Here is a 17,019-nt window from a genome sequence, read left to right as displayed (position 1 = left end):
TACCTTACACTGGGAATCGTGCAGATACAAGGAACCTGCCCCAGGGACCTAAGAGTGTACAGCAGCACAGGTCAAAAATAACTGTGCTTAAAACAGAACATCCACCATTCAATGAGTAAATAAAGAGCAGCAAAATGCAGAGCAGGCATTAAGAATTCATGTGACTACTGTGAAATGTAGAAAATCTGTGGTTTTCTAATCAGGAAGCCAATAAATGAGAGAGAAAATGCATAGCAAACAGTATTTAAATTCAAAACTTTATCTTAAGGACCTTCAGCAAGTGGCCAGTGCATTAGGAAAGAAATCTTACCCAAGGTCAGAGGCTAATTTTCAAAAAAAAAAAGCTCCCAAGTCATCAGCACGAGCAGAGGTTCAGTGGCAGAGGAACGCTGCTTTGTTATCACAGAGTCGTAGAATCACAGAATCATAGGGTTGGAAGGGACCTCCAGAGATCATCGGCTCCCACCCCCGTCTTATCTCTAACAAAATACTGGTTTTATAAAAGGCAACCAGATGTTAATACCAAATCTCTTCATTCATTTCAGGTAACACATCTCTTTCTAATACAGATTATCTTCTTCTATAGGGTGCAAATGAATGTATCTACCAGATTTGTTGCCATCAAGCTGCACGCTCAGAGCTTTTCCCAGCTCCTTTCTTCTGGCTTTCCTCCCCTCCAGCATTCCTTCAGTCACTATTTCCTTTTGAAAGGATTAAAGCCACATTGTACGTGTGATGTCTCTTATTTTCTACCTGTTAGTTCCAAAGATACTGCATAGATCCTTACATTATCTCAACCATTAACTTTCACTAGTTAAAATATTAAACACAGGTATAAGAATTAATTGATAGTCTAGTCTGACCTGGGCAATCTGTCCTAAGGAGCCTGCTTTGGCAGGGGGGTTGAACCTGATGATCTCTTGAAGTCCCTTCCAACCCCTACGATTCTGTGATTCTGAGACACCACCATAAGACATCAGGTTTGTACATGAAGAATGAACCCCTAGCCTTGCTGCAATCTTTGGGAATATGTCTATTATTTCCATGTTTCACCCAAATAAAGGAGTTTTATGCCTAAGACTCACCCTAACTCATATCCCAACCCTCCTGTAACAACAGGGATAGTTTCTCTGGTGAAGCTTCCCTCCTTCATACTAATTCAGGATCTAAGTTAATCATATTTGTGTTTACTGTTTTTTAAGGTGACAAGGCCCATTTGATCATGTTCTGTGCTTTACAGGCTAATAACCATCGCTTGGTTTTTGAAACCAGTAATTAGTATCTGGCCAAAACAGCGTTCGCTACCCACCACATCTCAAGCTCAAAAGAGGACAATGGGAACACAGAGATTTGTGCTGTATTGAGCAACGTAGAGAAAGCTACTGGAAGAAAATCTTGCTTTCCTAGCCCCCATGCATGCAGGGCAGAGTCTTGGGAAGAGAAAAACATGGGGAAGGAGCAGGTGTGAAGGTTTTCCAGGTGGTCTTTTCATATCTAAGCAACTCAGATGTTCTTCATATGTGAAAAGCGTCTTGGCTACAAGAAGTCTTTCAGAGGCCATCTGCATGTCCCCACTGGCTTCAGCTGCTGAGAGAACAGTTCCCTTCCTCCTCATATCAGCTTCAGCATCCAACCTCCACAAATCTGAAACCCAAACCCTTCCTCTGCTCTCAAATTATCCCAGTCACCTTCCTGAATTAGGCTCGCTGCAAGCAATGAAGCGGTGAGATGCTTTTCTTTAACTGCCCTCTTTAAAATTCATAGGAAAGCATGATACTTAATTAAAAGCTTGCCAATCCAAAACCAGTGAGGAAACGAGCCAAAAAAAACACCTCCTTCCGGAAATGTGTCCAGACTGATCCCAGATGCCAAGCCAGGAGGGCACTAGACAGGGATGTGATTTTTGCCTGGCTGCTGCCACTGATTCACTGCGATGCTTTCTGCGAGTCATTTATGGTGCCTCAATGTGCTTATTGATGGAGGAAAACCGGCATTTATTTCCTTTCACAGGGTTGCCCTGAGTCTTACTAACCACTGCTTGTGCAAATCTTTGGATGAAAGGAATTGTAAGAGTTCTAAGCTCTTAATATATATTACATATTGTACTTTAAAACAAGTGTAATCACACTAGGTAGGAATTAACATTCCAAAGCCTGTAGGGTGGGTACCTTTCCATACACGTATATATATAAAAGACATCAAGTGACCTGCCTCAGAGGAAGGCTGATTGAAGACAGGTGAGTCTGAATTCACTCATAGAGTATTCATTTAGAGCCAGAAGCCTTCATTTTGCTTTGGTTTAGCATTTTGTCAATGTTGTGATTGTTATGCTCTTTCTACTTGAGGCCTGTGGTGATTTTTGTCATGGAGGGGCTGGAGGGGTGAAGAAAAAAGCGGGTAACTTAGAACTTTATAAGATGGCAATTTTCTGCATGTATAAACAGGTACAGCCTGTAGCTTTTGAGGGGGCCCCATCTGGGTTTGCCATCAAATTCATAGGGTTTGCATCAATCTAGGCTTGCAAATACCCTGTGTTAGAGCTCAGACTGAGTTACTGCGTGTACCCAGCTCCGGCTGCGGGTGTTTGCTGGCCTGAGTAAGCTCACTCAGGGCAAGGGTCTCTTTCCAGGAACACCAGTGGATTTGCCTGTGTTTTTTGCAACCATCTGGTGTGGTTCGTGGTAGCATTACAGGCCAGAGAAAGGGTCCCGCGTTATTAAAATCAACAAGGCCTTTCAAGTGTTAATAGCATTGTGTGATGATTGTCTGCAAGGCTTGTGGCGTGCTTTGTGTTTGAAACCCTCATGGGGGGAAAAAAACCCAACACCAAATGCATTTGGGAGCCATAAAAACTGCTTGGTGTAAATGCATTCACCAGCAAAGCGAGTACAATGCGGGGGGTGGGGTGTTGCAGTTGATAGCTGTTACCTGATGACATCTTGGAATTTTATTAATAAGCACGTGAGTTGCACTTACTACTAAAGTGATTCTCTGTCATTATTGCACAGAAAAAATTAACAGAGAAGTATTTTTTTCACCAGATAAACCTTGGAACTGCCTTGCATGCTCTTAGCAGAGAATTAAGGGTCTTATTGCTTGATTTTTTGAAAGCATATTTTTCCAAAAGCCAAGCAAACTTCCCATTGCCTTTGGAACAGAGGGACAAAGGATGTGTGCATGCTGTAGCACTTCAAGTACCTATAAATTTAAAGCAAAGGTACTGTACCTTCACATCGTAAAGACGTGCTACGGGTGTTCAGGAGGGACCAAACGAACAAGCAATGAGAAGTGACATAGGCTAAAAAAATCCCTCCTGGCCCAGGCTGCCAACGGGGATCTCCCTCCTCCCAAGCTCCCCAGGCACATCTCTTCCCTCTCAATGTGATGGTGTAGTAGTGGCACATGAGATGGAGGAGACATTCAGCCACAGGAGAAGCTTGTATGCACCAAAAAAGGAGGAAATAAGGAGCAGATGGGGTTCCCATCACTTGCTTCTCCTCCCACCACCACTCCCTGAAGCTGGCAGCTGCAGCCGGTGCTGGGGGTGAGGTGGGCAGCGTGCTGCAGAGAGGATGTCTCCACTCCCCAACCCACCTTTGGCTAATGCCATCCCTGTCTGGTGCCTCAGGGTGGAGAGCTTTTGGCATGCCGACTTTGCTACAGGCCTGTTGAAAACCAGCACCAATTTCTTCACTTTTTGCAACCCTCTGTGTTTCCAGGTCTCCTGGGGCAGCTGAGGAGAGCCATCACCATGATACCTGCACTGCTCTTGCTGGGCCTCACGGCCCTTATCGGTGAGCAGGGGTTTGGGTTGCTGCTGAGAGCGCTCGCGATCTGTTTGCAGGGGGAACGCAGAGAGGAGGTGTGCGGTCAGGCCTGAGGGCCCCTTTCTGCATGGTGCTGTAAAACCCTGTGTGGCTGAAGGTCCTCAGCTACCATATGAGGCTGCTCATCACCCACCTATGTCCTTTAAACCAGCTCATCTGGAGCACAGGACTGACACCAAACAGGAGTGGCAGCCATAGCTCCTCCTGATTTCCCCAGCAGCCCTTACCTGATTTCTCTGCCTACTCAGAAACGGCCTCGCAGATGTGGCAAGCTGTCTGGTGGAGGTTATTTGCTTCTCACTTACTGAGGAAGCGGGGTCATTTGCCCAGCTGAGGCAAGCACTCTCCTGAATTAATTCCTCACCAGGTTACGATGGGACAGAGGAGATACTCCCAGCCAGGGTGCTCAGGTACCACCACCCCACCATCCGAGGGGGCCCGGACACTGGGAGGCATTGAATGGGAGGTACCTTCTGAAATAAATGCAGAAGCTGTGGTTGCCCCCCTCCCACACCAGTCTTCAGACCTAATGGGACAGATGCCTATTCGTGTAGATTGTCATTATATTAATTTGTTTCCACCTACTCAATTAGAGAAGAACAGATTTCTGTTCTCTAGCTTTGGTAGTGTTACTGGTGGAGAGCCGTGGCTACCAGACAAGCATGGCCAATACAGGGTGCCATGGAGCACGGGTCTGGGTGATCCCCTCACGCTTGATTTGTATGCACGTGCAGTGCACTGTGGGACACTGCTCTGAGATCTTACGTGTTCAAACACCTCCATTTAATTTTTCAGCTCCATCCATGAGTTACAGTTGCTATGGCGATATAAGTACTCTTCAAGCCCCCATGATTTCCTGTACACCCGTCAGAGCCTCAGACTGTGGTAGGTATCGTTCATTGCTTCATTTGTCAGCCTCCTTGTACCTGACAGGGAGATGTTTCGGCTTCTGTTATTGCCAAATTAAAATTGGTGCAGTTATTCAACCAGCCAAAAGGGAGAAAGCAACACCTCCTCTCCCAAAATGGCAGAACCCTCCAGACCTGGTGGGAAGTGGAAGGACAAACTTCAGGTCTCATAGTCAGGATCCTCAAAGCAAAGGGAAATGGCACAACCCCTTTTCAGTTAAAGCATCTTGTTCCTCAGCCAGAACTTTAGCATCAGCATCCTCACAAAATCCCAGGGCCTGTCTGCTCGAATGAAAAGATGCACAGAGACAGGTCCTGGGTGCTGCTGTGCTGGCTGAGCTGGCCAGTGGTCACCTGCCAGAGACAGCGTGCTGGAGGAAGGTCCCGGCTGTGTAGCCATCCTACCTCTGGGTGACCTGGTTTCGGTAACTCCTTCCCATTTCCCTCTTTCTTGCCTTGTGTTACCACCCTGTGTCACTGCACAGTTAACTACATCATGTTCATGCTGCTGAGACCTCCAGGGACTGCAAGGGGCTTTGCCACGTACCTTGGACGTAGGCACCTCCAGGACAGACACCTGAGTGTCCAACTCACTCATTTGCTTCCAGACTGTTCCAAAATTACTTTTAAAAGCCCCACCTTTCTATCCACAGATTAATACCACAGCTGTTAACTGCAGTTTGGCCGGTCAGTAGTAACACATCTCTAGATTTTTTTTCAAATGTAATTTGAAATTTCACATTTTTTGGCTCCAGAGCCACATTTCCAGCATTGTGGCAGCAGAAGAGGGCCACAGACAAACAGTCCCACCTCCTGAGAAGCTGCCCTCTTCTCCTTGGCACAGCAGTTTCCTGGCCACAGTCAGAGCTGATAGGCCTGTGCTTGCTCCTCAGGTGCCACTGCCCAACTTGAAGTAGCTGAGGTTTTTTCAGAACTCAAGTTACACCTTTGATACACACACTTGAGGGAAAAGTGAGGGGTTTGTCCGGGAGGTTGTGTAAGTCGGCCTTTTCCTACACACCAGGACTTTCCATGATACGGAGGACTGCTGAAGCAGACGTCATACGCCTGAAGAGATACGAGGTCCCAATTAAGAGAGTAGCCAGAAACCTGTGCTTGGATCCGGCGCTCATCGCTGGCATCATCTCTCAGGAGAGCCGCGTCGGCCTGCTCCTGGACAATGGCTGGGACCAGGGACGACGCAAGTACGGCTTGATGCAGGTACATGGGGATGACAAGCATGAGCAACAGAACAGTAATGTAGAATCATAGAATTATAGGGGTTGGAAGGGACCTCGAGAGATCATCGGGTCCAACCCCCCTGCCAAAGCAGCTCCCCAGCTCATATCACTCAGGCGTCCAGACGGGTCTTGAATATCTCCAGTGAAGGAGACTCCACACCCCCCTGGGCAGCCTGTCCCAGGGCTCTGTCACCCTCACTGTCAAAAAGTTCTTCTGCATGTTGGTGCGGAACTTCCTGTGCTCCAACTTGCAGCCATTGCCCCTTGTCCTGTCCCCACAGACCACTGAAAAGGGGCTGGCCATTTCCCCCTGCATCCCCTGCTTCAGATAATGTTGTGTGTATCCCAGGGCCTTGCCATAGCAAATGGCAGTTCTGTGTTCAAGACAGCACTTACATGCCTTCCCTCTATGTCAAAGGTTGTGCTCAAGTGTCGTCCTGAATAAGGTCACCTCAATGAGCCACAGCCTGGGAGTATAAAGAAGCAGGGGAAGTTGCAGTGGTGGTTGTGTTCAGAGGGAAACCCGTTTTCTTGGTTGACTTTTCCAGATTGGCGGGCAGCAATACCAGCCCTTCGGAGTGTGGGATAGTGAAGAACACATAAATCAGTGCTCAACTATCCTGGTGCTTTCAATTAATGAAGTACGGGAAAGACATCCTACCTGGAGCTGGGACCAGCAGCTGAGAGGTACGTGATAGGGTATCTACTAGAAAAGGACACGCTGAGTGACAGAAGATCTGTGCATTTGTTAGTGTCACTTTAAGGGAAAAAATGTAGACGCAGCCTCCCAGCTCAAAGCACTGTCCACAGGGTCTCCATGTTTCTGCCTGCAGAAGAGAGACTCTGATGGGACACCAAGCTTTGTAGAAGCTTTGCTGCAGTACAAAGAGGTGGGAAAACAGCCCAGCCTGGCAGCTGCCACAGCAGCATGGAAGCACCCCATGCGTAGCTGGGTGAAGGTGTTGGACAAAGTCCTGGCAGGTTGCCCCTTGACTGGAGTGACAAACACCCTCAGAGGGCTGTTTTGAATTGCTGGGTCATCAGTGGTCAATGGCCAAATCCAGGACCTCCTTAAATACCCTGGAAAGGCAAGGTGCTCGGTCACTGTGAACATGTCTCAAGTTAACTGTTTGTCCTGCAAGTGAAATGGATGCCAGGGGGACAAATAAGGTAGAACTCAAACAAACAAAAGCCACCTGGGAGAGCAGAAATTGAGGCACTGTGACACAACAGGCTTATTGTGGAAGGCTGTTAAATTGTATCAAAGGAGGACTGGGATCCAGGTTCACTTGTAGTCCACATTGTCTGTATGCTGGTTTGTTCACCCTGTACTATTTGCTCTCCCATCCCTGCTCTGCCACTGCCTTTTTAGATTATGCTCTTTTCTGGGACCAGCTTGCCATTCCCACCTGCCTTTGGAAAAACTCAGGGGTTCCCTCACTAAGGAAATAAGGATTTTGCAAAATCGGTCACTGTTCAGCAAGAATGAACCATTAGCAGTTTCCCAAGCAGTTGTGTAGGCTGGGTGAGACACATGGGCCTTTCGGGTAGGAATTTTTGCTTTTAAATCTCTATTTCTTACTTATAATCCTATAACTACTCCTTCTTTACTCTTTCCAGGGGGAATCTGCACCTACCGTGCCAAAATGAGCAACCTCCGGGTCTATGAGGAAGACCCATGCGAGAGAGACTACTACTACCCCAACAGCGTGATCAGGCGAGCCCAGTACTTCAAGAGAGTCGGGTTCTAGCTCATGAACCCGCCCCGCCACCCAGCCTCTCCTCTACATAGACTAGCCCAGTAGTGATCGTAGTACCCAGAGCAGTTCCTCAGGTCTCCTGGCAGGACCACTGCTGGTGGCAGCAGCATGCTGCTCGCTCCAGCAAACCCCAGCTCCCCGCGTCCGGATGGGTGAGCTCAGCACTGCCTTCTAGGAGACCCACAGGGGTGAGATACCACAAGCTGAGGGCCTTTGAAAGGCAGACAAGGATGGACCAGCAATGTTCAAGTGTCGGGTGAGGAAGGTGCTGCTTCTTCTGGGGCTGTTCGTGCATCCCCTAGGCTCTTCCTGAGCATCAGCTGTGCTCATCCCATGTCCTCATCCACCTCCTTCCCTCTCCCTGGCCAGTGGGAGCTTCAAGGCTCTAGGTTAAACTTTTCCTTCTGCTTGATTGTGCTGGCTACAGGGCAATGGAAAGGCTTCTCACCAAGCCTTTGGTCTCTGCACTGGCTGCACATTCCCGCAGCCAGCCTTTTGGAGGATAATGCCAAATATGCTTCTATCAGACTCCCAAGCCCTGGAGACCATGGCTGAGGTGAGACTGGAGATGTCTTCAGGATGAAAAGCAGCCTCACACAGGGGAAATCCTCAATTTGGGAAGTATGGCACATGCCATAACAGGCATGAGAAACACCTTTCTGTCAGAGAGCAGCCCTCTGGGCAGGAGCCAGCCCCCTACGCCCTCACCCCAAGAGCTGTATCACAACAATAGTGTTGGTAAAAGAAATACAAAACCACCACAACTTCTCCTGCTTTAGCTTTTGGCACTTTTTTTTGCTGGGCTTCCTTTGAATTTCAAAAAGTTTCAACATCTGTCCCTCTGCCAGGAGTCTCAACTTCTAATATGGAGTGAATTAGCTCTGGATTTATAAGCTCTGTTTGAAAGTGCTTTTCAATGTGGATGGGTTTGGGTGCAAATTTAAGGTTACTGAGAATAAAACAAGAATAAGAGAGAAAATAAAGATAAATGTTGACACCAAATATTTCTTTTTTTGCTTTTTCTTTTTTTTTCCTAATTTCATGGATGGTAACCTGCGACTTGAATAAGTAACCTAGCTGGGTACTCTTGGAATGGATCTAAACCTGAATTTGAGAACAGGGAGAGGAAAATGGTGCTGCAGACTGGGCTGGATGAGAAGACCTGGGCTGGGAGGGAGGGCACAAGGCAATCTGAGCCAGGCTGTTGACCCCCCAGCCCACGAACAGGGGAATTAAGGACTTCTGGAGGTGTCAGGGCACCTTTCTGCCAGCGGTCACCGTTGCTGATGCAGAAGCGCTGCCTGTGTGCCTGGGCTGCCAGGCAGGGTTGATGCCGGCAGCATGAGAGCTGGTTTGCAGACCGCTTTGGCAAGCAGAGCAATTTTAACACCATGCTCCTGGTCTTGCCACAACACAGCAAAGATGGTGCACGATTAACCTATTTGCAAGCAAACTCATTTCAGCATCTCTGGAGACCAGAGGGAGTTCTAGGATGTCTCTAATGTTACTGACTGGGTTTGGGTTTTTTTAAGACTACAGAAGCAGTTCAGTGTTGAGCAACTGCATGCACTAAATTATACATTATTTAGTCTTTAGTGAATTCTGTGCTATATTAAGATAGCTTTTATTAAAATCATTACTTTGTAATACAAACTTGCACTGCGTATCACGTGCTCTGATGCCTTCTATTTGAAATAGCTCATGTAAAATTAATAGGTTGGAGTCCTTGGTGCATTATGTTACGTAAGGGTCCATGTTATACAAACCTCTTATGTAAAGCCTATGAATGCGTTTTTGGTAGGTCAGTATGAACTTCAAAGTGGGCAGAGAATCTCATTGCTGCCTATGTGTATTTAGTTGGGGGTTGAGTTTGGAGGGTGAACAAGAGTGGAGGTTTCGTTGGTTCCCTTCATGTCTTCCATAGTTGCTTCTGGCAAGCTCCCAGTCACCGCTACTGGTGTTGCCACCCCTGCAGATCTGTGAATTGGATCTCCTCAGGAGTCCAGTTCCTGCATGCCTTACTGATGAAGATGCTGATAAACATTATGGTGAAGCCCAAGAGCCTGTGGAACCGCCTCGGTGGTATTGCAAAAAAGGATTATTTACTTTTTTTTTTTTTGTAAGTCTATTTTTAAATCCTGATTATGGAAATTCCATATTTTTGTTGCAAATATTATTTTAGGGTATCAGCACATCAGCACTTTGTAGCGAGCAAGGAAAATCTCTGCAGAAAACGAGTTGAAATATAATTGCTTGGTAAATTGCTGGGAAAGATTAAATAATTCAAGGAAGTTTAACAGTAGAACATGGCCTTAAGATCTAAGCAAAAGCTTTCCTGGCAAACAGTGAGTTCAGAGTGTTTTTTCCCTCTGATCTTAGCTTGGTCACCCGTGTTCATGTTACTGGAAGTTACTCGTCTGGCTGGCATACCAGCCAGCGCTGCCGCAGTCCCGCTCTTGGTCACCCTTTTGATGTGTGGCCTATTGAAAAAAAATGTGTAGCTTGCAAAGCAAATGAGCTAATAACAAATAAAAAACATCACAAAAAGCAGAAGCATGAGTAAGGAAAGAGAAAAGGTGGCTCAGAGGGGAAAGAAAGGTCCAGGGAATCACAGACCAGGAGACCTGCTGCAACATCGACAAAGCCCAGGGAAAAGGAGGCTGAGCAGGGACCTTATCACCGACTACCATTACCTGAAAGGAGGTTGTAGAGAGATGAGTTTAGGTCTCTTCACCCAAGCAACAGGTGATAGGACGAGGGGGAATGGGCTCAAGATGCACCAGGACAGGTTCAGATTAGACATCAGGAAAAAGTTCTTCACTGAAAGGGTTATCGGGCCCTGGAACAGGCTGCCAAGGGAGGGGGTTGAGTCACCATCCCTGAATGTATTTAAAAGATGGGTAGATGAGGTGCTCAGGGATATGGTTTAGTAGAGGCCAGGTATGGTTGGACTTGATGATCTTAAGGTCTTTTCCAACCTTGTGATTCCATGAAGATGCTAAAGGATTGGGTGATTGCTTCACTAGCACGTGTGGGATGACAAAGCAGCCAGAAACAGGAGAGCTCTGGCAGCCTGGCTTGGCAGGGAAAACCCACCTCAGACCAACCAAAGCCCTTATCTGACCAGGTAAGTAGCCAAGATAGAAGCCACGTTTGTGCCATACCATGAGCTTGATAAGGCTTTTGGTAGCAATCTGAAGTGCCCATGTGTGTGAAGGGCCTTATAAGTACAGAAAGCTCTGGTTATCAGCAGCTTGCAGTCAGGCTTGTGAGGTATTTCAAGGTGAGCTGCACAAGGCTGTTCTACACTGTTTTCTCTCAGATTTCTGGTTGGAAAAGGAATGGTGGACAAGAGCTATTGAATGATGGCTGATGGCCAGGATGAAGGGGGATGTGAACACTTCCACTAACAGGTAAAAACTACAAAAACCTGTTAGGAATCAAAGTCATGAAATAAAGCAAATCCAGGTGCAAAACGCTTGAGGGGCAAAAGCAGCAGGGGAGGGGACAGGCAGCCAGGCTGAGGGGAGTCCAGTGGGAACCAAACCCGTAGATACGAGGGGAGGTGGAAGGAGGGGAAAAAAAAATAGAAGAGAGAAAATGCCATTTGGGCATTTGTCTTTATCACAGCACAGTGTATGAAGCATTTGGGGCAATTTTCCTCTCAGCTGTTCAGCTGTCAGCATCAGTGAGACTCAGCCATGGTGGTGTTTGTGTTGCACCAACAAAAACATGCTCAGGAGGATTGCAACTCAAATGGAAGGTTCAGCCTACAGGAAACAAGGAATTAAACTTCCTTTTATTTTCTCCAGAAAAGAGAAGGCAGGCACAGTTATGATTTCCTAAGATGTAAAAGAAATGGAAGGCAATGACCCATGTCCTTCCATTCCCCATGAGGGTAGGGCAAGTAGCACTGAGTTTGGCAGGAGCTTTGTGTCGGATACTTCAAAAAGCTTTCAGGGTAACAAAGCAAATGAAAAATTCACTGGGCATTTTAAAGAACAAACAAGACCAAGATGTGAAAGTAGCTGTGTGTCATACTGCTGGGGAGCAGGGAAATGCAGCAGGTGCTGTCTAAGGACATTTCCAGGCCAACATCGCCATGTCATAACCCATAGTCAGCAAACCAAAAAGACAACAAATTACCGGCAGGGAAGTAAATCTTCTCTGTTGGGGCCCTGTGCTTTGGTTTTACAACTGATTTCAGGATTGGGAAGTATATCTAAACATGCTTCTTACAATAAACAGCTAATGTGAAATGGTAAGTTTTCTCTCTGACCCCCTTGTTAAGCTGCGGGTGGTACGGGACAATCCATCTATGGTTCAGGCAGGGATCTGGGGCTGCAATGGCTGGCTTTCATAGATACACCAGGCAGAGGGAGCAATTAAACTATTTATTTCAGCAGTCACTGAAGGAAGCAGGAGGAAACTGCTGTCGTAAGCAAGGCCCTGTGTGCCAGAGCCAGAAGCCATGTGGGTAAACAGATTGTTTTGATGACTGACACAGAAAGCTGGAGTTGCATCAGTTTGAGACACATGTCCATGTGTCTCTGAGAGATGGACAAAACAAAGGCACATGCCACCACAGCAATGCAGTGATGAATGATTGAGTTCATTCTGCTTTGTTATTTACTGAAAAAGTGGGCTGGGATTTCCCAGCCAGCAACCTGTTCCCACAACAGAGCTGCTCTGGTGGCTGCCACTCAAGACCACACCCCAGAACACTAGGGTCATCTTATGGTATTTTCTTCTTGATAAAAACAAACTCATGTTTTACCCAGGCCAGAAAGGGCAAGACTGGTCACCCTTTAAATTGTGGATGTCAGATGAATGCAAGAAATGCAGTGTGGGATATACTGGTGACTGGTCACCCCAAAGCCTGTCTCCAGCAGCAGGAGCAGATGCTACCTGTGGATGACACACAAACTTGGCTGCCTTCTGCAGTCCATCTTCCTTGCACAGGGCTGGCATTCCCAGGATGTCAGGAGGCACATCTCCCCTTTGTATGGCCTTGCTGTCCATGAATCCCATCCAGTTGTTTTGGGAATGCACTAGTGCTGCTGGTCTCCTGGGTGGCAAGACCATGGCCATAAGTTCCATTATAATGTTGGCTTGAAGATCCAACTACACTTCACCCACTGGCCTTCACCCACATTCTCACTGACACTCAGATGTCCATCAGGTACCAAGGTAGGATTTCCCCTTACAGGAGCCAGGCTGACCCTCTCCTAGCTGACCAAGTGTAGCCAATCACCTCAATGATATTTAAGGTTGTCCTGGTTCTGGCCAGGCCAGAGTTCACCTCCCCAAGCAGCCAGCAAGGTGAGCTGTTAGGCTGGGCTGTTTTCCACACCACCTGATGTCACTCCCCCATAAAAGGGGCTTGTTGGAGAGAGATGGTGTGATTCTGGGACAACAACAATCCTCTTTTTGGTGCCAAACTTGGCTCAAACCCATGACCCTAGGATTAAGAGTCTCATGCTCTACTGCTACCCCAGCCCTTTGAGCCCCCCAGTCCTTCAAGCCTAGAGTTGGGCGTTGAAAAAGGGTGGCGTGAAAAAGGGGGTGATGTCAGGTGGTGTGGAAAACAGCCTGGGATAACTCATCTCAGCCCTGCTGAGTGCTTGGGGAGGTTACCTCTGGCCTGGCTGGAACCAGGACAGTGTGTTAAGTAAATTTATCTTACTGTTGTGTAGGAAAGTTCTCTGAAGGCTAGAAAGCCTGCAAGCACCTGTAGTTAGAAACATTCTGTACACCAGAAAATCTGCAGTAACTGTCTCAAAAATATTTCCCCAAGCAAAGCTTTCTGTAGCTCTGTCAAGGAGAACAGACAAACATACACTTTACTACAATGCCCAGGATGGGCACCAACCTGTTGTCCCAAGGACCCCTCCAGAGCTGGTGCTGCAGCCAGGGGTGACACCGGCCACCCTCCAGTATGCCAGCACTGATGTCACCCTGCAGCAGAGCCCTTGCCAGGACATCTGCTCTGCCATGGCATAGTGCAGTGCCCACAGCTGTTGCAGCCAGGACAGACTCACTGATGGGGAATCTTCCTCTTTGCTACAGTACTTGGTAACTATTTATACTGAATTAATCTGACTCCTGTTAACTGTCCTGAGGTTGGAACCTCACCATGGCCTCCACAACAGACTGGCGCAAAGGCTACAAAGGACTACTAAGGCCTTGCTCCCCACACCCCATTGAGTGCCCCTTTCACACCTGTTTCACCCTTGGCTGCTTTTGATGCATTTGAGGACCTTGTACTGATGGTTTGAGCTCCCCTTGCAAGGCACTCCCCAAACCCTTTTTCAGTTCTTTGCCTTGTTTACATGTGACCTCCCCTGTTTTATGTCACTTTGCCACTGTTTCTCACATGGACAAGTCTTCAAGTTCCTGCGTAGCAGACTTCTCCTACACTTTTATCCTTCACATACAGCATCACTCCTCCTATATCCCACTCTGTCATTCCTATACGGCTGGAAGTGCTGTGTCTCATTGGTTTTCTAGCCTCTACCAAGTCTCTGAGATGCCTGTTATCTCAGGTTGGCACTTGGCACTAGGCATCCTGGTCCTCCTGGCTTGTTTTAGAAGCCACTAGAAACAGTGCAGAAAACACTTTGAAGTTTGGCCTCCCTTCATTGCTTCATATTGCACATGCCAAACCCTTGCCACTCTGTTGTGTCTATTTTGTCTTATTTCTTGTGACCATGCTCTTTATTCCCCTCCCTAAACTGAACATCAGCCACATCCACCCTGTAAATCACAACAGTTCAATTCAGGTTGTCCTCTGCATCCCTCAGCTTTTCCCTGCTTCTAGTGGAAATGCTCCTCTACAAGCTCATTAATTTTGAGTGCCACAGCCCTGACTGCATTACAGCTCAGGGGCATCTCACCCATGAAGTTTTTGCCAGTACCTGTCATGCCTCAACCATCACTCCCATCTCCCCACAAGGTCATGGTGCAGCCTCAGGACCAGAGACCTTACCGCAAAAGCCCCAAGCATCCAAAGCCCCTCTTCCCTGCCACAAGCTACATAACCTCCCACACCTTAAATTGATTTGGGAAGTTTATATCAACCAGTTTGTCCCCTGAAGACATAATTAGGATCACTCATTTTTTACCCTAGTCTTATTAAGTTAATTAGCAATAGAGGAGAAATGTTCAAGAGCAAAAAAAAAAAATTCTTCAGTGTCTTCACCCCATGAGCTGCTATGCTGCAGCCCTTGACCTTCCAGAAACATTTACAACATCTGGGAAGATTTCTTGTTGCAAGGCAGGCAAGGAGAAAATTGGCTGCATTTCTGGCCTTTTAAATCAGGTTTTATTTTATTAATTCCTTGCCTAATCAGCCACCACACCTCAGATTCAGGTCAAGGAACTGCAGTCCAGCCTCAGGGTAACCCAGAATTGTCTCTCCCGTGTGACTGCTGTGATCGATGAAGAGCTGCCTACTGATAGATCATGAATACTAGTTATTGTCTGGGTCACCATGACCCTGTCTATGGGTACTATAGGTAGGTGTCCTGCGCTTACCACATGCCTGAGCTGCTGGGTTGCTCTGTACGGAGGCTGAAGAGCTGGTTGGGCTGATGTGGTCATAGGCTGATGGCCAACAGTTCAGATTCTCTCTGGTGGACAGCTACTAGAGGCATCCCTCGGGGATCCTGCAGCCAGGACTGTTCAGTGTCCTCAGCATCAGCAGCGCTAGGGACAGAGAGCACTCCCAGCAAGTTCTCAAGGTGCTTGGTGGGACAGGCCTGCCAGCCAGAGGAATGCAGACAGGCTGGACAGGAATCTCTTTAAGTTCAATTCCAGGTGCTGCCAAGTACCACACCTGGGACTGAAAATCCCCATGCACCAGTACATGCTGGAGGACTGCCAGTTTGAAAGCAGCTCTACAGAAAAAGCCCCGAGGGTCCTGCTAGACAGCAAGTTGACCACAGGTGGGTAATGCACACTTGGAGCAAAGGTGACCAACAGCCTCCTGGGTGGCATTAGGAAAAACATCGCCAGCAAGTCCAGGGAGGTGATTCTTCTAATCTACTTAGCACTTGTCCTGAGTTTTGGGCTCCCCAGTGTAAAACAGACCCTAACATGCTGTAGGCCAGTGCAGGCCACCAAGGTGGAGCACAAGTTATACAAGCAGAAGCACCTAGGTCTGCTCAGCCTGGAGAAGACGACTTTTGTGGGACATTTTCAGCTACCTCTGTGGAGCTCAAAGAGAAGATGGAGTCATGGTTTTCTTGGAAGTACACAGAAAGAGGGTCAGATGCAACAGTTGCATGTTGCAACAAGGCAAATTTGGAGTTTTTCACAAAACCTTGTGAGTGACTAAGTACTCTACCAGGGCACACAGAGAGGCTACGTAATCTCCATCCTTGGAGGTGTTCATAACATGGCAGGGGAAAGACCTGAGAAACCTGATCTAGCTTCAAAGTTGCCACTGCTTTGAGCAAGAAGTCCTATTTAACCTCTGTCACTGTGCTTCTGTGACTCTGTGAAGGTGTAGCCAGAGGGGATAATGGAAAACAGAGATGTAATCTTCTTGCCACCCATGGTGAGAGAAGATGGAGTTCTCAGGTCGTGCTGCATAGCTTACCTCACAGAGGAGCTCCCGGCATTGCCTTTAGGAGCATCAACAAGGTTTAGGCATCAGCCATTCAAGGGATGGGCAAAAGACAGTCAGAAAAAACACAGAATCACAGAATCACAAGGTTGGAAAAGACCTTTGAAGATCATCAAGTCCAACCATTCCCATCCTATGCTAAACCATATCCCTAAGTACCTCATCAACCTTTTTTTTGAACACATCCAGGGAAGGTGACTCAACCACATCACTGGGCAGCCTGTTCCGGGCCGTGACAACTCTTTCAGTAAAAAATTTTTTTCTAATATCCAATCTGACCCTGCCCTGGCACAGCTTTGTGCCATTTCCCCTTGTCCTATCTCCTGTCACCTGGCTGAAGAGACCACCGCCCAACTCTCTACAACCTCCCTTCAGGTAGTTGTAGGTGGTGATAAGGTCTCCCCTCAGCCAAGGAGGAGCTAAACAGCCCCAGCTCCCTCAACCGTTCCTCACATGATTTCCCCTCCAGCCCCTTCACCAGCCTGGTTGCCCTTCTCTGCACTGGTGTCTTTCCCCAGGTGGCAAACGCGGTTTCAGTGGTTGGAAACGCCTGTCTCCTTACAGCCCCTCCACTCACAAGCAGGCATATGCCAGAAACCCTTTCCCCTTGCAGCAGAGAGAGGTGTTGAGGCAAAGGCTTGTCTGAGTCATTTC

The 17,019-nt window shown here is 47.6% G+C and overlaps 1 protein-coding gene across 1 annotated transcript; it reads left to right on the top strand.

Moving 5' to 3' along the window:
- Positions 1 to 3,751: 3,751 nt before the first annotated feature.
- On the top strand, positions 3,752 to 7,727 carry LOC311201571 (lysozyme g-like; the record flags this gene model as incomplete). Its single annotated transcript, XM_084275983.1, has 5 exons — positions 3,752 to 3,794; positions 4,623 to 4,712; positions 5,760 to 5,956; positions 6,525 to 6,663; positions 7,597 to 7,727. 5 exons carry the CDS (start codon positions 3,752 to 3,754, stop codon positions 7,725 to 7,727), a joined length of 600 nt encoding a protein of 199 aa, XP_084132109.1.
- Between the last annotated feature and the right edge of the window lie 9,292 nt (positions 7,728 to 17,019).

The sequence above is a fragment of the Gallinula chloropus genome (genome assembly GCF_964237585.1).
Source record: "Gallinula chloropus genome assembly, chromosome: 1".
Classification (NCBI taxonomy): Eukaryota; Metazoa; Chordata; class Aves; order Gruiformes; family Rallidae; genus Gallinula; species Gallinula chloropus.
The sequence above is the reverse complement of the archived record's forward strand: the minus strand, read 5'-3'. Positions and strand labels throughout refer to the sequence as shown.